This window comes from Pan paniscus, chromosome 2 (genome assembly GCF_029289425.2).
Source record: "Pan paniscus chromosome 2, NHGRI_mPanPan1-v2.0_pri, whole genome shotgun sequence".
Taxonomy (NCBI): Eukaryota; Metazoa; Chordata; class Mammalia; order Primates; family Hominidae; genus Pan; species Pan paniscus.
The window spans coordinates 136558402-136584336 of NC_085926.1; the positions used below are offsets into that span (position 1 = coordinate 136558402).

General features: G+C 39.2%; 1 protein-coding gene across 6 annotated transcripts in view; it reads right to left on the reverse strand.

Moving 5' to 3' along the window:
- Positions 1–3468: 3468 nt before the first annotated feature.
- PIK3CB (phosphatidylinositol-4,5-bisphosphate 3-kinase catalytic subunit beta) overlaps positions 3469–25935 on the reverse strand; it is a 182228-nt gene continuing 159761 nt past the window's right edge. For all 6 annotated transcript variants that reach the window (XM_034957497.3, XM_034957498.3, XM_034957495.4 and 3 more), the window contains 5 exons: positions 14467–14634; positions 13337–13460; positions 7135–7280; positions 5586–5718; positions 3469–4970 (listed from right to left, as the gene is read on the reverse strand). In XM_034957497.3, the coding sequence (XP_034813388.1) occupies positions 4833–4970; positions 5586–5718; positions 7135–7280; positions 13337–13460; positions 14467–14634 (709 nt within the window). In that variant the 3' untranslated portion in view covers positions 3469–4832. The remainder of the gene's footprint in view (positions 4971–5585; positions 5719–7134; positions 7281–13336; positions 13461–14466; positions 14635–25935) is intronic.

Genomic DNA, 25935 nt, shown 5'->3' on the forward strand with positions numbered 1-25935 from the left:
ATCCCACCACTTTGGGAGGCCAAGGCTGGCAGATCATTTGAGATCAGCAGTTCAAGACCAGCTGGGCCAACATACTGAAACCATGTCTCTACTAAAAATACAAAAATACAAAAATAAATAAATAAATAAATAAATAAATAAATAAATAAAAAATAAGCCAGGCTTGGTGGCAGTTACCTGTAATCCCAGCTATTTGGGAGGCTGAGGCAGGAGAATCACTTGAACCCAGGAGATGGAAGTTGCAGTGAGCTGAGATTACGCCACTGCACTCTAGCCTAGGGGACAAAGCAAGACTCCTTCTTGAAGAAACAAACAACAACAAAAAATTACAATCAATTTGGCTCATTGCTGGAATGCAAACTTCATTTAATATTGAAACATGACTCACCAAATGAGAAAAACCTTATGATCATTGGAATAAAATGCAGAAAAATCATTTGATAAATTTCCACATCCATTAATTATTTTTTAAAAAGTCCCTTAGCAAATTAGAAAGCTAAGGTAGCTTCTTTAGTCTGATAAAAGAGATCCACCCAGGTATTAAGCCCAGTACTCAATAGCTATCTTTTCTGCTTCTGGGCTTAATACCTGGGTGATGAAATAATCTGTACAACAAAACTGTGACATAAGTTTACCTATGTTACAAGCCTTCGCATGTACCCCCAAACCTAAAAGTTAAAAAAAAAATTTTAAAAGAGAAAAATAGGAACACAAAAATGCAGTATTAAATCATAACTGCATAAAATTAACTGTAGTACATGATATACTACTTTAATAATTTCGTAGCCACCTCTCATTGCTATTGTGAGTTCAAGTGTTGCCAATATCTGCTTAAAGTGCTGTGTGATGCTAATCATCTCCGTGTGAGTAGTTCGTGTCTCTACTAAATTATGTATCATGGTGAAAAAAAAATATCAACAGTATTTTTAGGTGATACATACAAAATCAAAATAATTTATACAGGCCGGGCTCAGTGGCTCATGCCTGTAATCCCAACACTTTGGGAGGCCAAGGCGGACAGACTGCTTGAGTCCAGAAGTTTGAGGCCAACCTGGGCAACATGGTAAACTTCCATCTCTTAAAACAAACAAACAAACAAACAAACAAAAATTAGCTGCGTGTGGTGGTGCATGCCTGTGGCCCCAGCTATTCAGGAGGCTGAGGTCGGAGGACCACCTAAGCCCAGGAGACAGAGGTTGCAGTGAGCCGAGAGTACGCCACTGCACTCCAGCCTGGGTGACATAGTGAGACCCTGTCTCAAGAAAAAAAAAAAAAATTCATACAAATAAATTGTTAGGATTAATTAGAAAGTTTATAAGTCTGCTAAATACAAACATCAAATGTATTTGTGGACCTTTGCTCTGGAACTTTATGAAAATACAGGTTTGGCTGGGTGCGGTGGCTCATGCCTGTAATCCCAGCACTTTGGGAGGCTGAGGTAGGTGGATCACCTGAGGTCAGGAGTTCGAGACCAGCCTGACCAATATGGTGAAACCCTGTCTTTATTAAAAATACAAAAATTAGCTGGACATGGTGGTGCATACCTGTAGTCCCAGCTAAACTCGGGAGGTTGAGACATAATTGCTTGAACCTGGGAGGTGGAGGTTGAAGTGAATCGAGATCACACCACTGCACTCCAGCCTGGGCAACAAAGTGAGACTCCATCTCAAAAAATAAATAAATTAATAAATTAAATTAAATACAGGTTTGGGGGCTCCACCCCCATTTCTAAATCAGTAGCTCCAGGGCAGGGCTCAAGGATGTGCATTTCTTTTTTTTTTTCTTTTTTTGAGATGGAGTCTCACTCTGTTACCCAGGCTGGAGTGCAGTGGTGTGATCTCGGCTACTGCAACCTCCGCCTCCTGGGTTCAAGTGATTCTCCTAACCTCAGCCTTTCAAGTAGCTGGGATTACAGGAGCCAGCCACCATGCCCAGCTAATTTTTGTGTTTTTAGTAGATACAGGTTTCACCATGTTGGCCAGGCTAATCTTGAACTCCTGACCTCAGGTGATTCCCCGGCCTCGCCCTCCCAAAATGCTGGGATTACAGGTGTGAGCTGCCAGGCCCCACCAAGAATCTGCATTTCTATGGGTACAAAAAAAATAGTAAGAATGAATAAGATCTAGTATTTGATAGCACAACAGAGTAACTATAGTCGATAATTTAATTATAGATCTTAAAATAACTAAAAGAGTGTAACTGGATTGTTTCTAATACAAAGGATAAATGCTTGAGGTAATGGACACCCCAATTACCCTGATGCAATAATTACATGTTATATGCCTGTATCAAAATATTCCATGTACCCCATATATATATCTACTATGTACTCACAAAAATTAAAAATTAAGAATTTGCATTTTTAACCAGTTCTCTCTGGTGATGCTGATGCTCCTCATCAGGGGACCACACTTGGAGAATGATTGCTATAGATTAACAACAATGAAACTTACAATAAAATCACTTACCCAGGAATCTAACAAATGATGTATAATATGTAAACACAGAATACTATAAATCATTGGGGATATAAATGAAAGAGAATCTAAATAAATGGGTACTCCACTTACATATTTTGGAAAACTCAATATTCTGGAGATGTCAATTTGTCTCAACCTTGTCTATAACTTAATGCAATTTGATTCAAAATTTCCATAGGTTTCTATTTGTGGAACCCAATAAATCTGAAATGTATACTGAGGCATTGTGAGTAAAGAGCACAGATAATTAAAATAGGCTTCTTACTTTCTGGGTTTGAATACTGGCTCCATCAACTACTCTGTGACTATGGGCACGTTACTTAACCCTTCAAAGAAAACAGGAAAGATACAATTTGGTGCCCATATGGGAAAAACAATTGACTTGAACTTCACTGATTTGGCATGTATTTATCAAGGCCCTCCTTTCGGCTGAGGAGACCCCTCTGGAAAGAATGGTATCCATTTCTTCCTGGCAGTGTTCACCATTCTCCAAACCACTGACCTGAGGCCTGGTTCATGAAATGGTGGGTGGCTACTAGACAAAGATCTCTGAACAAACCTGTCCTTCCATAGTTCTATTCCTGGAAGTCTCAGTGAGTCTACACCAGCCCTGGAAATGAGGAATTCAGGGGCCAACTCCCATCCTCAGCTGAGTTATTTCCAAGGAACTGGACTGCTCCAGCATCTGCCCCATGAACAAGAGCTCCAAAGCAGCAGAGTCTGGCCTTGGCTCAGTGCCAAGTAACTACCCAGACCTCAGGACACCTCCCATATGCATGGCTCCTTACCTCAGGCTCCCACCAAAGTCCAGGGGGCCTCCTATACCATGCCTGAAGAGGCTGGGAAACAAGGGGAGAAGTCAGGGAAGAGGCCATAATAAGCCTTAGCCTATTCCTGAGGTTGGTTTGTCTACTGACTTGGCCATTTCTTGGAGTTCCAGTGCCAAGTTCCAAAGGCCCAGTCTACCCATAAAGAAGAGGCTCACCCATTCCAAGAACAGCCGAAACCAGCTCACTCATTTATTTGACTGAGAACATTAAGGAGGACAACAAAATTAAACATTCTTTAATAAAATTCCTATAGAAAGCTCAGTCATAGGGCAAATACTCAGTTCTCTTTCCCATATCACCGAGGATTGAGAGCTCCCAATATTCTTTGGAGAATAAGCAGTAGTTTTGCTGGATGTTGCCAGGACTCAGAGAGATCACCCATTTACACATTCAAACCAGTAGTTCCTATTGCACATATTAACATTACTTGCCCCTAGCACCCTAAATATATGGTACCTCAACAAATAACTTAAAGATTTCCGTGTGGCATGAAACCATTTCAATTTGAACTAATATCCTTGAAAAAAATCACATTATTACAAGTTTTAATAAATACAGTAAGAAGAGTTGGCATTTTTCTAAAATACTGAATTTCAGATCTGGAGTTTATTCCATAAATAGGTTTCTTTTCATTTGCTTGCTTTCTTGGATACATTTGCTCAAGTATTATTCTCTATGAAGTGAACTCTTTCATAGATACCATATAAAAACTGTATTAATATGTGCCTCATTATAGAAGCAGCTGGAAGAACTGGATCACACAGTTACCTAACTGAAAAGTAACTTAGGAAAAAGCTCTGCTTTTTGTAAAACTTTAAATCACAGGCTGAAGAATACCAAAGAAACATTTATATAGAACTCCCACTAGAAATTTTATAAATATATATGTAGCATATTTATATATATTTGCCTCACCAGTAGATTTTCAGCAAGTCTGGCTGGAATGATGCTATCATGGAAATAAATATTAACAAAAGAATTAATGAGTATCCACAGGTTTACAAGATTTCTTCTGGAAAATAATCATAAATTCAAATTATATTATAATTTGCAGTTTACACAATTTTAAAAGGGAAGAAAGATGCCTTTCTTTTTAGCTTCATTTGGACAGTAAGAACAGCCACCAACCCCCAGGTGTGGAAAAGTTGTTGGCTGAGTGACAATACTTGGTCACAACATTGAAAAGAAGTATTTACACCATTCTGGGAAGTACCAAATATTAGAAAAAACAAACAAAAACGGAAACAATCCCTAGTAGCATTCCTTGGCGTGCAAAGTCAGCAGGAAATGATTATCCATTGACAGTTTTCATGATAAGTCTTGGAAGCATTCAAAAAGCAGAGGGAATCATCGGGGATTGTTCAGATTAGGTTCTGTGGGATGCCTTGTTCTTAATTTAACTCTGAGTTCCAGGATTTCATTCCCTTTATAACATCTCTAACAGGGTCATGTTCAATTTAGTGCAAGTGCAAAATGAAAATGAAATGAAACCAACAAATACATTAGGAGCGAAGGCTGATCGTTAAGATCTGTAGTCTTTCCGAACTGTGTGGGCCATCCAGTTCACTTTAGTAGTCCAGCTTTCCCTGAGCGCCTCATCAAATTTTTGCTTAAACTGTTTGAGTGCTTCTTCTTCACTCTTCCCTAATGCAAGAGAGTCCTAAAATGGAAGGGGGAAAATATGATTTTATATAACTTTAGTAGAGATGTGCAAATATCAAAGTCTGCAGGAGGCTGGATTGGTTGTGCCTCCCCAGCCACCATCAGGCAGCATGCTTCATGTTCTTATTTAAATATCATCTGCAGGAGGCAGAACCCCAAGATAGGGAGATAATATGACTTCTTCCAAAAGGTTTTTGAAGATGAAAATAATTTATAATTACTGCAGGACACACAGCTGCTTGCCACTACCACCCAAATCCAGTAAGATGACTCAAGACCTACTAAGATCCTGGCAAGAAAAAGGCAGACTGTGGAAAATCAAGGTGCCAACCCGCTCCTGATCTGCGGTCTTTCAGTAATGTGAGTAAGAAGGCTACAGCCCAATACCAGTCTTCTTTACGCCCCTTCTACTGATGGGAAAATCTTCTGGGTTACAAGCTACTCTACAAAATTCCTCCTTTATGTACTTCCCAGATTCTTTCCCTCCTGGCTAAGAACCATCTTAGAGGAAATGACTTTGTTCTACTTCCTTCAGCCACTTGAATAAAACAGGCAGCTAAAACTGAGCTCAATGCCCACAAAGTCCAAGAGAGAAGGAAAAGTGGTTTTATACCTTAAGATACTGTATATCTTTGACTGATGTGAGTTCAGGAAGCCCTGCAGTCAACATCAGCGCAAAGAGAGTGATGAAGAGATTCCCGTGCCGTCGTAAAATCAGATATGCATCCTCACAACACTGGCGGAACCTTTGGGTGATGCAGCAAACCACATGAGCACAGTGTTAGAGGGGAGAGAGCACATTTCATACAGGAAATTAAGAAAACACAGCTAGACTTTCTATTAGAATAAGAAAATTCCTACTGAACTAAAGGTTCATTTCTGATTTTTACTTCTGCGAAAATTGTCCCAGGACTAAAATCTACATAAAACAATCAATCTCTCTAACATCACAGATATATTTTTCAAAAACAAAACTAAATAGAAATTCTATGACGAAAGGCTATTACATTTTTAATAATAATCTAGACTTTTTAATTCTATGAGACACAAGAACTGATTATTAAATCAGTTATAATTATAATCCACAAGGATTTCTGAACATACTTCTGGGTTCTATATTTGTGGTCTGATTCCAGAAACTAATTTTTTAAAAGTCCCCTCAATCAGTGTCAGTGCTTTTGCTCCTTCCTGTCATCCTGCCTTCCCTCTCTCTCCTCTTCAAGATGGTCCCTCAAGAAGATCATCCAATGTTTTTTTTTTTGAGATGGAACCTTGCTCTGTCTCCCAGGCTGGAGTGCAGTGGCGTGATCTTGGCTCACTGCAACTTCTGCCTCCCAGGTTCAAGCAATTCTGCCTCAGCCTCCTGAGTAGCTGAGATTACAGGCGTGCGCCACCACACCTGGCTACTTTTTGTATTTTTAGTAGAGACGGGGTTTCACCATGTTGGTCAGGCTGGTCTCAAACTCCGACCTCCAGTGATCTGTGTGCCTTGGCCTCCCAAAGTGCTGAGATTACAGGCGTGACCTACCGCGCTAGGCTGAGGACCATCCAATCGTATCCCCTTATTTTGCCAAAGAGAAAACTAGACCCACTGAGGTATATTCTGCAGAAACCCAAACAGAACTATAAAGGATAGTGACAATCATTTGTTAAGTATGTGTTGGTTACATGATATGTCTCTAACCATCATAGTAGCCCTTAATTTCATATTTTTGTCCCCATTTTAAGATGATACAAAGGCAAAAAGACAAGTATTATGCTTGGGAACATGTAGGTAGTCAGTAATAGATCAGAGATTAAAAAATTTGCCCTGAATTCTAGTTCCCTTACTGTACTCCATACACAATGACAGCAGATGTCTTTTCAGCATCTTCCTATCAACTGTCTTAATAGTTTCAGAGAATGTTCTGAAACAGGTAAAAGGTAGTATATTATTGGAAGAAAATATAATAACTATTTTAAATTTCTAGCATTCTGTTTCTCCTATCTGGGAATTTCTGAACCAGCACAATAATCTGACAGGCAAATTCCCCCAAAAGCTTCCTATAATCAGACTGAATATCTCCCAGATCCAAATATATCTCAGCTAAGAAATGCTGGTCCACCTGGTCAGATAAGAAAATGTTAGAAGTGTTCAGCCTTGGCACAAGGGCAGTACTCACCGGCCAAACTTTTCTGTATTTCCTGTTTTTCCTTGTTGAATGACATGGATGAAATCATAGGTAAGAATAAAAGGCACTCGCTCCCTTTTAATGCCAAACTTAGATTTGAAATTTCCAAGAATATGTCCAAAGTCAATGTGGAAGAGCTGGAAAACAAATGGGATTTAATTTCCTTCATTTTTCTGGTGGGTTCCAAATATAAAGGCAAAACCTCCATAGTCCTAGACCCCCAGGAACTATACCCATCCGCATCTGAGCCCTTCTCCCTCTGTTTATAGCCCACTGAGCCAGGTGAGAAGAGACCATATCTAACACTCTTAAGACTTTTACAATCAATAATAACCCTGATATTAAACTGTAGATATCTAGTGGAAAAGGAGACGCTTTAGAAAGAAAAATACATCCAAAGAATTAAAATGTCTGATTTTTAAAAAGTCAAATAGTTCTATAAAACATAACGAGAAAAGAGTACAGGTTGGTTGTGGTGACTCATGTCTGCAATCCCAGCACTTTGGGAAGCTGAGGCAGGAGGATCACTTGAGACCAGGAGTTCAAGGCCAGCCTAGGCAACATAGCGAGACCCCATCTCTACAAATGAAGGAAAAAATTAGTCAGGCATAGTGGCACACACCTGTGGTCCCAGCTACTCAGGAGGGTGAGGTGGGGGAATTGCTTGAGCCTAGGAGGTCGAGGCTGCAATGGGCCATGATGATGCCACTACACTCTTGCCTGGGTGACAGAGTAAGACCCTGTCTCAACAACAACAACAACAACAACAAAAAAGTACATCCTTGCCCTACTAGCTCCCCACATTGAGTGCTACTCTTTAGAGGTAACTTCTTACTCTTCTCACTAGGTGTTTTTCCTGGTGTCTGCCTCCATTTTTCTAAATAATATGTTTATATTTATTTTTGCTCCCTAATTGTATATTACTATTCTTATTATGGAAGATAAAGATTTAGTACTTTTATGCTAACATAATGCTACACACTGTGGCACATTATGTCATAATTTCTGGTTACATCAATATTCAGTGTTTTTATTTTTCACATGTTCACCTTTTTTCCTTTAGAAAACTGTATGCATGTATTCATTCATTCATTTAGCTTAGTGTTCTATGACCTTAGCATTAATTCTTCCCAAACTCTCCTTAAAAATCTACAAATCAAACAACAACAAATCTACAAATCATTTTCAAAACTGTTTTCCAGACAGTCAGATAATCTACTGGTTTCTAGCTGGGCTGGTTGTTCTCCGGTGTTGCTGCAGAGCCATCATCCTGGGCCTTCCCTTTCCTCTTCTCCCATTTGGAGCCCGTTTTGTGTCCCACATCACATTCTCTTTTGGTTGAGACCAGGGTTTCTCAATACTGGCACACACTGACATAGGCCATATAATTCTTTGATATGGGGTTCTGTCCTGTATGGGTGTTTAGCAGCATCCCTGGCCTCTATCCACTAGACTACCCCACCCCCCAGTTATGACAACTAAAACTGTTTTCATTTATTAACAAATGTCCCCTGAGGGAAAAATCACCCCACTTGATAATTATTGGTTTAGGCACTTGTTTTGGTAGATGTCCTTATTCTGGCAGCCTCTGAGAAAAGATGCAGAGGAGTGACAAGTTTTGTGACCCTGCAAGTTGGAAAAATGTCTTCATTCTACCCTTTATACTTGACTGGGCATGGTGGCGCATGCCTGTGGTCCCCCAGCTGCCTGGAGAGGCTGAGGCAGGAGAATCACTTGAACCCAGGAGGCGGAGGCTGCAGTGAGCCGGGATCACGCCACTGCACTCCAGCCTGGGCGACAGAGCAAGTCTCCGTCTCAGAAAAAAAAAAAAAGTTTGGTTATCGAATTTTAGGTTAGAAATCATTTTCCCTCAAAATTATGAAGGCTAACGTGCACTGTCTTATAATTGCCAATGTAGCTATTGAGGAGCCAAGTCATTTTGACTTCTAAACTCTGGTATGTGGCCTGCTGTGTCTCTGGGAAAGTTTTAAGACTTTCTCTTTACGTATGATGCACTGAAATTTCATAGTGCAGGTACTTAGTAAGGGTGTTTTTCTTCCGTTCTCAGAAAATTTTTGTGCTATTTTGACTGGATATTCATGAACATTGGCTCTGGGAAATGTCTTAGTATATTATTTGCTTAGTAAGTGCCCTTCTTTCCTCTTCTTTTTTTTTTTTTTTTTTTGAGACGGAGTCTCGCTCTGTCGCCCAGGCTAGAGTGCAGTGGCGTGATTTCAGCTTACTGCAAGCTCCACCTCCCAGGTTCATGCCATTCTCCTTCTTTCTGGAATATCCATTAGGCTGAGAGTATACCTCCCTGGACTAAGTCTCTATTGTTTCTGGATCTTTTCTCTATTTATCATATTTTTTGGAGATATTAAGGCATGGTGGATTAAAAAAAAGAATATGAGCCAAACTGCCAGGGTTAAAATCCTGATATGTCTACTCTCTGTTGCCTTAATATCCTCACTTGTAAAATGGGGCTATTGCCGCCACTCTATAAGGTTGTCATCAGGCCTGAAGGCATTAGATTATATATAAAGCACTTACAACTATGCCTGCCACAAAATATTTACACTATTTCTATTTTAACTTTTTGTTTGTTCCTATTTCTAATTTTCAAGACCTCTATGTGCTGATTGTAAAAAACAGAATCCTATTATTACTTTAAAGATACAATGTATTTTTTTGCTTTGATTTTTAAAATCACCCTCTGTTTACTGCAGTTACCCTGTTTTCCCAGAGTTCTTTTCTTTTCTTCCCTATTTTGCTTGTTTGGTTTCTATCTTTCATGGTAGAGGTTTCCCTTAAATGTCTGCTAATCCAGTAGAGAGTAGAATGGTGGCTGCAGGTGCTGGGGAGATACTGGTCAAATAATACAAAATTTCACTTAGGAGGAATAAGTTCAACAGATCTGTCTTACAACATGGCAACTATAGTTAACAACAATATATTGTATTCCTGAAAACTGCTGAAAGACTAGGTTTTAAATGTTATCATCACAAAAAAAGATAAGTATGTGAGGTAACACACAGGTCAGCTCAATTTATCAAGTCCACAATGAAGACATACTTCAAAACAATATGTCGTACATGATAAACATATTCAATTTTTGTCATTTTTTAAAAGTATATTAATCCTTAGCTGACCATTCATATTTAACAATTAATCACTAAAAAGCTGAATGAAAATTCTATGTACATGGTAGGCTTGCTTGTTGATTGGTGGACTTCCTTGTATAGAAACTAGGGAGAAATCTCAACTGTCAGATCTGCAGGACTTTTCAATGGAACCAATCAGATTTCTAGAATAGAATCACCTAGTCTTTTGATGAGGGTCAACTATACATCTGGCTGCCACTGTTCTTAGAATAAAGCAAGTGGAAGTGGCTGCAGATTGTACCATTTACTACGCCGACTTTCACTCCATCTCCATTTTTAATATGGGACCCTTTCTTGTAGTCTCTGTAGAAATAAGTGTGCTTGAGTCAGAACCAGTTTCTTCAGAGAATAAATCTGTCTCCTTCTTGGCATAGGGAAGGGGACTTAAGTGCCTAACTGTTCCATATATAAGCTGCCAACTAGTTCTGTTTCAGCCTCTTTCTGTATCCCTCCTTGAACAGTATACATGGTGCCTCTGATTCCAGAGCTTTTATGGGACTTGCGTACCACTTTACAAGTACTGACTTTCTATTTTCTCAGTTCTGCTAAGTCACCGCCACTTCTCTATCTCACTTTCTATCACCCCGAAGTCTGGTAATAGGTTTCACCCACTGTGGCCTATTTTCCTATCATCTTTGACTTCTTGAGTTTATGTATTTCTTAATTCCTTATTATTGTTTTAGAGGTGTATAAGAAGAAAATGGAGATAAATCTAAGTGTTTAATGTGATTGGCCGGAAGTCCAAGGGACTCCTTTTAAGTATGGACACGAGATTCCTCAATCGTACATGGTGCATTCATGTATTATAGTGCATTACAAATTCATTCCACATCAACTCTCAAAGCCCAAGCCAGAACTAATCCAGATTTCCAAGGAGATACAAAACTGTGGGTCCCTCATAGAACCAAAGTTCACACAGTGACCCAGAGAGATTTTCATTCTAGTATGCCTCTAATGTGGGAATTCCTAGGGGGGCTAAACTGAAAAATTATCTAAGATATCTCATCTGTTTTTGCTTAACATAAAAAGTGTTTACAAATATGTCACTCTGAAAAATGAAATTTTCATTTGAAAACTTAAGTACTTTATAAACAACACGGTCTAGATTCCCTAGGTACCCCAGAATGCTATTACTCACACGACTGTTCTCCCTTCTCCCATATATAATTAGGTATGATGTTCTAAAAGAGAAAATAACTCAAGTGGGATTCATCCCAACTTTTTTTTTTTTAGCATTGGTAATTTTTTTTTTTTTTTTTTTAAGTTTTAGGGTACATGTGCACAATGTGCCGGTTAGTTACATATGTATACATGTGCCATGCTGGTGTGCTGCACCCATTAACTCGTCATTTAACATTAGGTATATCTCCTAATGCTATCCCTCCCCCCTCCCCCCACCCCACAACAGTCCCCAGAGTGTGAAGTTCCCCTTCCTGTGTCCATGTGTTCTCATTGTTCAATTCCCATCTATGAGTGAGAACATGCAGTGTTTGGTTTTTTGTCCTTGTGATAGTTTACTGAGAATGATGATTTCCAATTTCATCCATGTCCCTACAAAGGACATGAACTCATCCTTTTTTATGGCTGCATAGTATTCCATGGTATATATGTGCCACATTTTCTTAATCCAGTCTATCATTGTTGGACATTTGGGTTGGTTCCAAGTCTTTGCTATTGTGAATAGTGCTGCAATAAACATACGTGTGCATGTGTCTTTATAGCAGCATGATTTATAGTCCTTTGGGTATATACCCAGTAATGGGATGGCTGGGTCAAATGGTATTTCTAGTTCTAGATCCCTGAGGAATCGCCACACTGACTTCCACAATGGTTGAACTAGTTTACAGTCCCACCAACAATGTAAAAGTGTTCCTATTTCTCCACATCCTCTCCAGCACCTGTTGTTTCCTGACTTTTTAATGATTGCCATTCTAACTGGTGTGAGATGGTATCCCACTGTGGTTTTGATTTGCATTTCTCTGATGGCCAGTGATGATGAGCATTTTTTCATGTGTCTGTTGGCTGCATAAATGTCTTCTTTTGGATTAAAGACTTAAACGTTAGACCTAAAACCATAAAAACCCTAGAAGAAAACTTAGGCATTACCATTCAGGACATAGGCATGGGCAAGGACTTCATGTCTAAAACACCAAAAGCAATGGCAACAAAAGCCAAAATTGACAAATGGGATCTAATTAAACTAAAGAGCTTCTGCACAGCAAAAGAAACTACCATCAGAGTGAACAGGCAACCTACAAAATGGGAGAAAATTTTCGCAACCTACTCATCTGACAAATGGCTAATGTCCAGAATCTACAATGAACTCAAACAAATTTACAAGAAAAAAACAAACAACCCCATCAAAAAGTGGGCAAAGGATATGAATAGCATTGGTAATCTTTAAATTTAATACATCCAATACATCATCCGCTCCTTCTGTTAGGTACAAATGTATCCCAAATACTATTTCTTATGTTGAAGAACAGGCCACTTTAACTACAAAAATTTTTCAATAATTTTTTTTTGAGATGGAGTTTCACTCTTGTTGCCCAGGCTGGAGCACAGTGAGGCGATCTCGGCTCACTGCAACCTCCGTCTCCCAGGTTCAAGTGATTCTCCTGCCTCAGTCTCCCTAGTAGCTGGGATTACAGGCGCCTGCCACCATGCCTGGCTAATTTTTATATTTTTAGTAGAGACGGGGTTTCGCCATGTTGACCAGGCTGGTCTCAAACTCCTGACCTCAGGTAATCCGGCCGGCTCGGGATCCCAAAGTGCTGGGATTACAGGCGTGAGCCACCACGCCCAGCCTTTAGTAATTTTTTAAACAAATAAATGCTTACCATCAAGCAAGCAAACAAATGAATACATGTAGTAGACTATATATGAAACGAGAGGTAGTGAGAAATTGAAGTAAAGACAAAGATATGACACTAAGAATCACAAAAGAATCTGGCTGAGTTGCACAAGAGATTATGCTATACATAAGAAATAGCATTACTAAGGCCCTTGGCAGATCCTGAGGAGCAACTCACCTGGCCAGTTTTTTTGACCATGATGTTGTCACTATGTCTGTCACCAATCCCAAGGACATAAGAAGCTACACAGTAGCCAGCACAGGACAGTGTAAATTCCTCAATGGCTCGGTCCAGGTCATCCCTGAACAAGAGAAAAGAACAGAAGCAAAAAAGGTTTTCAGCCTTCAAGCGTGTAGAGTGAGACCCAAACCATACCTCTGTTTCCTTTTTAATTGTGAGGAGAACACAGAGCTGCCAAAACCGTATGAGAGAACATGTGGATCAGCCAAGGGGAGTGTGGGTGGTCTTCACAGGGGCTGGGCTGAGAGAGATGCCTTCAAAGACATTAAATAACTGGGCCTTAGACATTCAAACGTCCTGGGAGCTGTGTTTCGGTGGGGCTGTGAGTAGACTCATGTTCACAGTGCTTAGAAGAGACCATGGCTTTGCTAGATCATGCTAGGGGTTGGGAACATTTTAGTTAGTTTTGACCAAAGACTGACTACAATTTCATGTTTAAGAGTTAAGCACTGCAGTTTCAAACATTTAAGTCACTGATTTCAATTAGAAGTAAGTAATAGAGATTCCCTGGAGACAAGGCCTTAAGATCAAAATTTGGAAACTGATTTGCATATTACAAGTTCTCGATAAAATGTGTCTGACTCTGAAGTCTTTAGCCAAAAATACTTGCAGACCATTTCCCCCTCACACTGTGAAGTTCTTTTATTTCCTATATATTAGTGCTTTTCTAACACCATAGCCATAATTCCAAGCATTGCATTTTTTAGTTTGGAGAAATCACAATCTACCAACTCATTAAAAACTCACTTAAGTTCATATATTCACATAATTAGAGAAGCTGATGCACTTGAACAAAGGTTTCAATATGTTATCTTTAAATACGTAAATTCATAGATTGTAACTTTACTGCAGGGCTCCAAAATTTGATTTAGATAAAGTAGAATTCAACATTCGCCATTTACAAGACTTTACGAAGGGCTATGTGTCATTTTGTTCTAACAAGAAATGAAGCAATAGATAAAAAACACTAATATTTCCTCTAACACACTGCTGACTTCTATTGGGAGCATATAGTATTTGTTTGGCTGTTTGTACAGAAAAATGATAATTAAACAGAATAAACTAACCCAGAATTGTATTCTTTAAGCCAGTTCAGAAGGGCATCTTTGTTGAAGGCTGCTGCAGCAGCCACATTGCTACTGTTCAGCTGAATGTCAGCAATTGTTTCAGAGGTGCTCACAACTTCAATGAGGCCAGAGCGATCTCCTGTTGCTAAACAGCCATAAGGCAACATCCTGGAAGGAAAAAAATGGGCATAGAGTCATATTTTCCTTAAAATGAAACATTAATTTGGTAAGATTTTCTCTTTACTTTTTAAAAAAAGTTTTATTATTATTGATATACTTGCCATTACTATATTATTGTCATATGGAAAAACACAAGTTCCACCAAAGGAGTAAATCTCTTGGCCAACAGAAGGAGTAATTTACAAGTATTCCAATGTGACAATTACATATAAAATTTTTTGTCTAATTATTCTGGTGAAACATTCTATTTGCTTGTGTAGGTGGACAGAAGTACATTGGATCAAAGTCTTTCACTCTTACTCTACATTTTGGGGAAATAAACTACTCTTTATGGAATACCCAGTAAGTGCCATGTGCCACACTAGCCACTATACATATTATCTTGGTTAAGGGAAACTCCGTCCTTCTGGTGGCACCATCTCAGTTCATTACAGCCTCTACTTGCCAGCCTCCAGCCATCCTCTCACCTCAGCCTCCTGAGCAGCTGGGACTACAGGCATGTGCCACCATGCCGGGCTAATTTTTAAAAACTTTTTTTGACACAGGGTTTGGCCATGTTACCCAGGCTGCTCTTGAACTCCTGGGTTCAAGTGATCCTCTCACCCCAGCCTCCCAAAGTGCTGGGATTACAGGCGTGAGCCACCACATCAGAGCAGCAAAAGCAATACGACATCAGTGGGTTTTCATGCTGACTTCTCATTTCTTGAGTTGAGATTTTACCTCCCCAATTAGATTGCAAACTCCTTGGAGACAGCAACTTTAACTGAAAAGAGGTGACTGGGTATTTACCAAGGACTAGTCATCTGTCAGAAAGATAAGAATTGATATTCTAACTAGACCAATACATTCTGAAAAATAGATTATCAATTAAATGTTTTGCTCAATTAATAGGTGGCAGTTTGCTTTGATTTGCACTTATTTGATGCCTAGTAAAGATAATTATTCTCAGATCTCTTTTGGCCATTTTTTTTTAAGAGTCAGTGTGTCTCTTTATTGCCCAGGCTGAGTGCAGTGACACGATCATAGCTCACCATAGCGTCAAATCCCTGGGCTCAAGGCAATCCTCCCTCCTTTGGCTCCAGAATAGCTGGGACTACAGGTGAGTGCCACTACGCCTGGCTAGTTTTTTTATTTTTTTGTTTTTTGTAGAGATGAGGTCTTGCTTTGTTGCTAAAGCTTGTAACTCCTGGCTTCAAGTGATCCTACTGCCTTGGCCTCCTAAAGTGTTGGGATTACAGGCATGAACCATTGCACCTGGATCTTTTAAGCATTCTAAGATTTCTTTTGTGACTTAGCTATTTACATTCTTTGCCTATTTATTAGGGCTTTAGACATTTTCTTCAGTAACTTATATGAGCTCTTTGTATATTAATATTACCTTTTTCTCATTTTGGTTGCAAATATTTTCTCTAATTTCTATTATAATAAGAACACCAAAATGGAATGAGATATTTTGAAAGGTTCAAATAAAGATCAGGTAGCTACAGAAAATACAATGGATGGAATTCATGCACTCAGTAAATACTCGGGTACAGCTAACCAAGCATTGTGTTAGATCCTGGTGATACAGAAATAAGCAACCAACAAACAAACAAGAAAACCAGAGCAGCAGTCCCTACACTCACTAAGCAAATGTACAATGTGCATGTGTGATCTCTGTATAAGGAAGAAGTGCCAGGAGAACATGGCAGGAGTCAAAAAAGACTTCCTGGCCGGGTGCGGTGGCTCACACCTGTAATCCCAGCACTTTGGGAGACCAACGTGGGCGGATCACAAGGTCAGGAGATCACGACCAGGTCAGCAGATCTGGCCAACATGGTGAAACCCTGTCTCTACTAAAAATACAAAAATTAGCTGGACGTGGTGGTGTGCTCCTATAGTCCCAGCTACTTGGGGGGCTGAGGCAGGAGAATCGCTTGAACCCAGGAGGCGGAGGTTGCAGTAAGCCGAGATTGCGCCACTGCACTCCAGCCTGGCGACAGAGCGAGACTCTGTCTCAGAAAAAAAAAAAAAAAAAAAAAGACTTCCGTGTGGAGGAATGACAGCAGGGCTGGAGGAGAGCACAAGGGGGAGCACAACAGAAAGATGAGGAAGACACAGTAAGTGGTGAAAAGACCATGCAGGTTCCTGTTGGCCATGTAAGGACTTCTGTCATACTCCTAAAAGCACTGAGAAAGCTTCCGAAGGACTTTATGAGCGACAAAGAGAGGCTGTGTGTGTGTTGTGGGGAGGAGGGAGTATATGAGTGTGTTAGCATGTATCACAATCAGATAGTTTCTAAAATTAAACAGTTTCTAAAACTCCTTCAAAAAATTGAATTATTTTATGCTTTTTTATTTATTTATTTTTATTTATTTATTTATTTATTTATTTTTTGAGACACAGTCTCGCTCTGTCGCCCAGGCTGGAGTGCAGTGGCGCAATCTCGGCTCACTGCGAGCTCCACCTCCCGGGTTCACGTCATTATCCTGCCTCAGCCTCCCGAGTAGCTGGGACTACAGGCGCCTGCCACCATGTCTGGCTAATTTTTTTTTTTGTATTTTTAGTAGAGACGGGGTATGCTTTTTTAAAAGCACTTTTCATCCGGGCACGGTGGCTCATGCCTGTAATCCCAGCACTTTGGGTGGCCGAGGCAGGTGGATCACCTGAGATCAGGGGTTCGAGACCAGCCTGGCCAACAAGCTGAAACCCTGTGTCTACTAAAAATACAAAAAATTAGCCAGGCATGGTGGCAGGCACCTGTAATCCCAGCTACTCAGGAGGCTGAGGCAGGAGAATTGCTTGAACCCAGGAGGCAGAGGTTACAGCGAGCTGAGATTGCACCATTGCACTCCAGCCTGGGCAACAAGAGCAAAACTCCATCTCAGAAAAAAATAATAATAAAAGCACTTTTCTAGTTCTAGCAAAATGAGGTTGGGGGCAGAACTGTCAAAATACAAAATAAGAGAATGAAGCATTCTCCTAATGCAGCATTAATGTTTTTAATGAGACCCCTTATTCTTATCATGACATAACACATGTAAAGCAAACACTGCCAGGTTAAAGTGCACTTTCTCACTTTCCTGCATCTCCTCTCACTCCAGTTGCAGCCAAGGTAGGCAGAAGTCCAATAACTTCCTTTTCAAAAGCAGGCAACGATGAAAGCTTTCAGTGCCTTGAGGGTAGAATGTTCACAATGAGAAGGAAAAAACATCCTTCTCAGAGAGTTTGACAGAAGTCAAGCTGGGGACAAACTCTTGGAGCCCTAATCATCTCACCTAGGTACCCTCTGCACTCAACTTCTACACTTCTTACAAAGGCCAAGACTACAATTTCAGTAATGTTTACCCTCCTTTCTCAGACTCTCTGACTGAAGTAGCAATCTGTTACCTTTCACACTAAATCAAACATTTAAAAATGAAATAAATTCTACAACACGGGGATGGCAGCTCCATATCCTTACTCTAAACAGGTATATAGCAAGTTATCTGGCTTTAAAAATTTGTTTTACAACTTGTATATATTCATGGGGTAGAAGTGCAATTTTGCTACATTGATATATTGCACTGTGGTGAAGTCAGGGCCTTCAGTGCATCCATCACTGTAGCAACACACATTGTACTCACCAAGCAACCTGCCATCAACCACCCATGCCATCCCTCTAAGTCCCCACTACCCATCAACCCACACTCCGCTTCTATGTGTATATATTATTTAGCTTCTACTTATGAGTGATATTATGTGGTATTTATCTTTCTTATCTCTGATTCTGACTCTGACACAATGACCAAAGTCTGAGTAGTACCTTAGCCATGGCTTCCAAAGGAGAAAAGTTTAAATCTTTTACCTAATGCTTGCATTATTTCCACCTTCTTCCTCCAACCCTCTGAGATGCTGACACCACTATCATTAAATAACTTTTGTATAGGTCTCTTAAAAGGGAACTAGGCCAGGTGCGGTGGCTCACGCCTGTAATCCTAGCACTTTGGGAGGCCAAGGTGGGCGGACTGCTTGAGTCAAGGAGTTTAAGACCAGCCTGGGCAACATGGTGAAACTTTGTCTCTACAAAAAGTAAAAAAAATTAGCCAGGTGTGATGACAGGTGCCTGTGGCAGCTACTCAGGAGGCTGAGATGGAAGATCACCTGAGCCCAAGGAGTTGAGGTTGCCGTGAACCATGATTGTGCTACTGCACTCCAGCTGGGGTGATACAGTGAGACCCTGTCTAAAAAAAAAAAAAAAAAAGGTGGGGGGGATGTAAAATGTAAACTCCATTAGTGTAATTCAGATATGAAGTCTTAATGGAGGCAACTGTCAAAAAATTGATTTCACATGTATTTGTTGGGGTAGAGTGGGGGTGTGCAGAGGACTGGCAAATCTACCCACGGCCAGATAGGTTTACATGTAGCCAGCCTATAAGGTTTGCTTATTACTTCTTCACCAAAGGAGGTCAGGGAGTCCTAACACATCAATGTCTTACAAATGATCTAAGCTGACATGAAAGGTATCAAAAGAGTATTTTGGAACATCATAGAAAAATGAAAACGAGCAATATGTATTTTCATTCATGCAAACATGGCACTGTTACAAGTACTAAAACAGTAATGTACAGAAGGTACCTCAAGATTTGGGATTGACCTTAAAAGAGTGTGTGCTACGTGACCCACTTTAACCTAAACAGCTGGCCGAAAGAAAAAACAAACAAAATAGAAACATTGGAGCACATATATTTATAGAAACAGTAAAAAAGGTTTGGTGAGAAAAAGGTATCAGTTTGGAAATGAACTTAAAAAAAAATTAAAGTCCTTCATTTTTTAAAAACATGGGGTCAAAGTACAAAAAGTCAGCAAAGATCTCACTGGACAGACAAGTTCCTTTTTCTTCACACAATGCTTCCCATCAGCTAGACACTAGGTTTATTTCCAGCACTCCCACATGTGGGTGCCTCCCATTGTCTGAGGTCACAATGAACTTCATTTGATGCTAAATGTGCTTTACATTTAGATAAATAAAATCAAAACTAAGAGAGAATAACTTGGTTGGGGTTTTCAATTAGGCTGATGGAACTAAGAATGCCAGGAAACAGTCTTTAGCTTAGCTTTTCATAACTAAATGAAGCTCATGATATGGCCTGAATCTACTAATTAGCAAAGGAGACCACTGTGTAGCTTCTGTGCTAACCTTGGAAAGAACAAATGAGTTACTAAACTTCAGCTTAAAGTTTCCCTCCTTTTTTGTGGGATCAGTCAAATAAAAACATATTCCTGGGGGCTTACTTTATATAGGAGGAGCTGGTAAACTCTTCCCAGAATGAGCCAGATAATAAATATTTTAGGCACTACAGACTAAACACTCAACTCTGCAGTTGCAGCACAAAAGCAGCCATACATAATATGTAACCAAGTGGCTGTGTGCCAATAAAATTTCATTTACAAAAACAGGTAGCCCAGGTCCAACTGGGTTTATGGTCCTCAAGCAGACAGTTTATTCTAATGACCTATTCCTCTTATCTATGCAGTATACCTTATGAGTGTTTGAAAAACTAGCTACCTATTCAAAGCTACTAATTCTATTTTTACACAGCTGCATCAGAAATTCCTCCTAATTTAAAAGAAAAAAATCTGTCACCTGTAGTAGCCACAGTGTCCTTTTTAGATGAATTATGATCTCTTTTCTTTATTCTAATCACAGCTACAATCCCAAATTGCTCTTTCTACCTTTACACTACTGGAAAGTGTAACTTGGAAAAACCTAAAAATAAAAAATTATTTCTTTTTTTAAAAAAAAGGAAATTTAGGTATTTTAGGCACCATTATACTCTGATAAACAAAGAGTAGTACTAGACATGTCTTACCACATTATTTTCTCACTTAGCCAGACTGGTAAAATAATAAACAGACATTAATTTAGAGTCTGACAGTCCTGGATTTGAATTTAGCTCTGCCATTTAATATTTCTGTAACCTTTGTTTAAAATCTCTAGCATTTTAATTTTTAATGTGTTAAAAAGAAATAACATAGCCCCATAGAGTTGTAAGCCTATACGATATTACTTACGAGAAGAACTTAATACAATGCCTGGTTCAGTCAATAAACAGCAAGGGTTGCAAGTTTTAAAAATATATATACACATATGTTTCATAATCAACAGACTATAACTGAAACTTAAGAAATTCATCAGGAGATATTATAATCTTGCAGGAACAAAGTCGATCACAAGTCTAACCGTTTCCAGCAACCTTGTAGACTAAGGTTGTTGCAGATACTAAATCACATTAAAAAAATGATGAAGTCCAAAGGTTTTATAAATAGGTGTGGTTAAAAAAGAAAGAAAAAAAGACCTCTAGGTTCCAAAAATAGAGATTTCTCACAGCAGTGGCTCAGGAAGTTAGACTTGGCTGACATTTCAATGCCCACCAAAGACAGTCACAGACTTAGGCCCATGAGGTAGGATCTGGACCCGACAAAGAACTGTTAGGAATAACACTCAAAATCCTAAGGAAACTGAACACTTGAACAAAGGATTCTTAGCAAAGCAATTTTACTTCTGCGTAGAGGGGTGCCTCTTTGGCCAGTTGCCATGAGAGCACACCTGAACAAAGGGGCACGACAGCCTTTATTCCTGACGCAAGTCCTGCCTCTGCATTCTTTCCCCATTGGCTGGGGTTGGGTTGTACAATCTAAACTAATCCTGGTTGGCTAAACATCTGAATTTTTTTAGATAGGGTGGGCACATGAAGAAAAAGTGGAGAGAAAGGGGAAGGGGTGTCTGTAATGAGCTAGAAAGTTAGTCCTCTTTCTAAATAAGGAAAGGAATGTGAGCTGGTACTGATAACGCTTGGTACTGTGGTGTGCCTGGGGATCTAACAAAGGCAAAAAGGAAAAAAAAGGAGAAAAAGGAGAAAAAAAGTGGGGGGGTTCTATAAATTAACGAATAAAAGATTGATCAGATTATTTGAAGAGGAACCTCATCATATCCCACACTACACAAAGCTGAGGTCTGGGAGGACTGGAACTCGAAATATCTTTTCATTGATCAGATGATGTGGCATGAAAGTTTCCCATCTACCCCAGAAACTGGGTAGGCAAGAAAAAAAAAAGTTTCATGTAAGTGCAAAACTTCAAGCCTTCCCACACTCTCTTATGAGATCTAAATATAAACTATCTATGAGGTGTGATGGTCTGAAGGCAGGGAGTTAACATAAAAACTGGCTGATTGTGTGTACAGGCCTTTGGCAACAGCTCAAACAAAATACAAACTCATTTTTAGAGATCCACTCACAACCCAGGGAGCAAAAGACCTTTACAGAAAACATAATTATCCATCAATAATGAATTCAAAACTGAGTATTATTAACTATATAAGGAAATGAATAAAGTCACGCAGATAAATGAAAAAGTAATATCCCAAGAACTAAAAAAGAACAATCTGAAAGAGACTTTAGGCTGGGCGTGGTGGCTCATGCCTGTAATCCCAGCACTTTGACCTGGGAGATGGAGCCAGGCGGATCACCTGAGGTCAACAGTTCAAGACCAGCCTGGCCAACATGGTGAAACCCTGCCTCTACTAAAAATACAAAAATTAGCCGGGCGTGGTGGCGGGTTCCTGTAATCCCAGCTACTGGGGAGGCTGAGGCAGGAGAATCGCTTGAACCTGGGAGGTGGAGATTGCAGTTAGCCAAGATCGTGCCACTGCACTCCAGCCTGGGTGACAGAGTGAGACTCCGTTGAAAAAAAAAAAAAAAAGAGAGAGAGAGAAAGAGATGAAAAAGAATAGAAAGTCTAAGCAGAAAAAAAATACAATACAGGAGAGTAAACATTGTTGCAGAGATAATTAATGAACTGGAAAAGAATAGGAAATTACTAAGAAAGTCACATAAAGATATGAAAAGACTCAGCCTGGTCTCAACGCCAGAGCACACAGAGACTTGAGTAAAACTGTTATAATGATAAGATATGAAAAGATAGAAAATATGGAAGGTTAAGAGACATAAAGGAGAGAACAGGAAAGTTTAATATAAATCTACTAGAGCTGCAGAAAAAGACAATGAGAGTGGGAGAACTGCAATGCTGAAGGAAATGTTCAAAGTTTTTAGAAACTAAAAGATGTGACTTCTTTGAAAAGGCACAATGAAAATTGTGATAAAAAAAGAAATAAAAGAAATACACACGCACAGATTGTACTGCAGACAAAGGCAAAGAGAAACTTTTTGATGCACTAAGGTGTAAAAAAGACATTACTTACAAAGAACCAATAACTAGACTGAGAACAGACTTTTTAAAAACCGAGACTAGAAGACAAATGAATAATATCCTCAAGGCTTCTGAGGAAAGCAGTCAATTTGGATTTCAAACTTCTATAGCCAAATGATATCAAACTCTGAATATCTACTTCTCCATAAAAGCAACAAGAATACTGACAAAAATTGTTGAAATCAACTATTTTAGAGTTCTGAAAATAAAACAAAGGCTTGCAGCAATCCAATAAGTATTTAAAACACACACACACACGTACACACACATGTACACACACACACCCCCCAACTTGAATCTGTTTTGTTTTACCATGGCCTAGTCCCAACCCCCTTCCCAGTTATGTGGTAGCCTTGACAACAAATAGCCCACAATCATGGTGAATGCATGTCTGACAGCCACTAGAGGAAAGAAAAATGAAGTTGGAGCTCCTTCAAAGCCTGATTCCCACAGAACTGTCATTCTTTGGCCTCTCTGGTAGTTTCCAGGAAGATCCCACTTACAATACTATGTTTATTTGACCTGACTCAGACCTCACCTAGCATGAACTGCCTTTTTCCTGGGGAGTTTCTCAAAAATACTCAGAGGCATCTGTTTAACACTGTAGCTGTCTTGGGGGTAAATAACAGTTGGGGGAACCAACAAGCTAACTGAAAGCTTAAAAGGAAAAGGTAGGTAATTACATGTCCATATGGTGCATTGAAAAGCTCCAAAATTACTGGTAGGAATCTAGAAGGCCGTGTGCATGGATACTATTGTGGATTCCCAGGTCTGTGTACATGCAAAGGAAAGCGCTTACAAAGCCCTGGCTCTCAACTATGGCTAACTTTGAGGCTTTGTGAAGCAGAAAGTTAGGGCTAAGGCACAGTTCTGAACCACCAGGCTGACTGTTGAAGGCATGACCCAACATGTGCATAAAGTGCCTCAGCAGACTGGAAGAGGGGTGGATTCCAGGCATTTAAGAAAATCAGGTCAACCATTAGCTGACCAATAAACTAAGTAAAGACATCAGTGACCACACATGACAAAAAATATAAACTTTACATAATTAGTTCAAAAAAGTCACTAAAATAAACAAACAGCCACAACGACAAATCCTGAAGGGAGAAGGAATCTGAGTTTCAGAGTTGTAAAATTATTTAAAGTGAACAGTTTTTGGCAAAAAGTATGTGACATACAAAGAAACAAAAAAGCATGGCACACATACAGGAAAAATGCATTCAATGAAACAGTCCTTCAGGAAAATCAAATTTTCAACTTATTACACAAAGATTTAAAAATCCCTATTTTAAACATGTTCAAAGAACTAAAGGAAACCATGTTTAAAGAACTATAAGGTTGGAGGTGGTGGCTCACACCTGTAATCCCAGCACTTTGGGAGGCCGAGGCAGGTGGATCACCTGAGGTCAGGAGTTCAAGACCAGCCTGGCCAACGTGATGAAACCCTGTCTCTACTAAAAGTACAAAAATTAGCCGGGAGTTGTAGTGGCCGCTTGTCATTGTCCCAGCTACTTGGGAGGCTGAGGTGGAGAATCGTTTGAACCTGGGAGGTGGAGATGTCAGTGAGCCGAGACCGCGCCACTGCACTCCAGCCTGGGCGACAGCGCAAGACCCTATCTCAAAACAAAACAAAACAAAACAACTGTGAGAATGATGTATCAACAAAGGAAGACTATCAATAGATAGATATTATTTAAATGAATCAAACAGAAATTCCAGAGTTGAAAAGGGTAATAACTGAAATTTTAAAATTCGCCAGGTAGACACAACAGCAGATATGAGCATAATAAAAAATTGGCAAACTTGAGGATAGGTCAATTATCCAATCAGAGAAACAAAAGAAAAAATAATGAAGAAAAAAGAACAGAGCCTTAGAGACCTGTAGAACACCACCAAGCAAAGCAATAAATGCATAATGGCGTTTAAGAAGGAGATGAGAGAGAGAGGCAGAAAAAATATATGAAAAAATTATGGCTGGAAACTCCCCAAATTTTATGAAAAACAATAATATATATGTCCAGGATGCTCAATTAATTCAAAGTAGAATAAACTCTAATAGAAGTAGGCATATTATAATCGAACTGTCAAGAGCCAAAAATAAAGAGAATCTTGAAAGGAACAAGAGAGATGTGACTCATCACTTACAAGGATCTTAAATAAGATTAACAGCCGATTTCTCATGACAAACCAGGGAAGCCAGAAGAAAGTGGGATGACATATTAGACATGCTGAAAGAAAACGTATCAAGTAGCAAAATTCTTATTCAGAAACAAAGGAAAAATTAACACAATCCCAGATAAATGAAAAGAGAGAAAGAACAAAGGTTGGAGGATTCATTCTTCCTGGTTTCAAAACTTATTATTAATTTACAGTAATCAAAACTATACATAGGGACAGACATAGAGAATTGAACTTAGAGTTCAGGAAAAAACCTTCACATGTACAATCAACTGATTTTTGACATAGATGCCAAGATAATTCAATGAAGAAAGAATAATCTTTTCAACAAATGGTGCTGAGACAACTATACATCTAAATGGAAAAGAATAAAGTTGGATTCCTACCACACACACTATTTAAAAATTAAAGTGAACAAACAACCAGAAAAACATATTTGCAAATAATTTATCTAAGAAGGGTCTAGTATATAAAATATATAAAGAATTCTTATAACTTAACAATAAAAAGACAAATAACCCAATTTACAAATGAGCAGAGGATCTAAATGGACATTTCACCAAAAAAGGTATAGAAATAACCAACAAGCACATGAAAAGCTGCTCAACAACATTAGTCATTGGGAAAATGCAAATTAAATCCACAATGAGATAACACCTCAAACCTACTAGGGTGGCTATAATAAAAAAAGATGGACAATAACAAGTGTTGGTGAGAATGAAGAGAAATTGGAACCTTTGTACATTGCTGGTTGGAATGTAAAATGATGCAGCTGTGTGGGAAACAGTTTGATAGTTTCTCAAAAAGTTGAACATAAAGTTAACATCAGTTCCAGTAATTTTAATCCTAGGTATTTACCAAAAGAATTTAAAACACAGATTG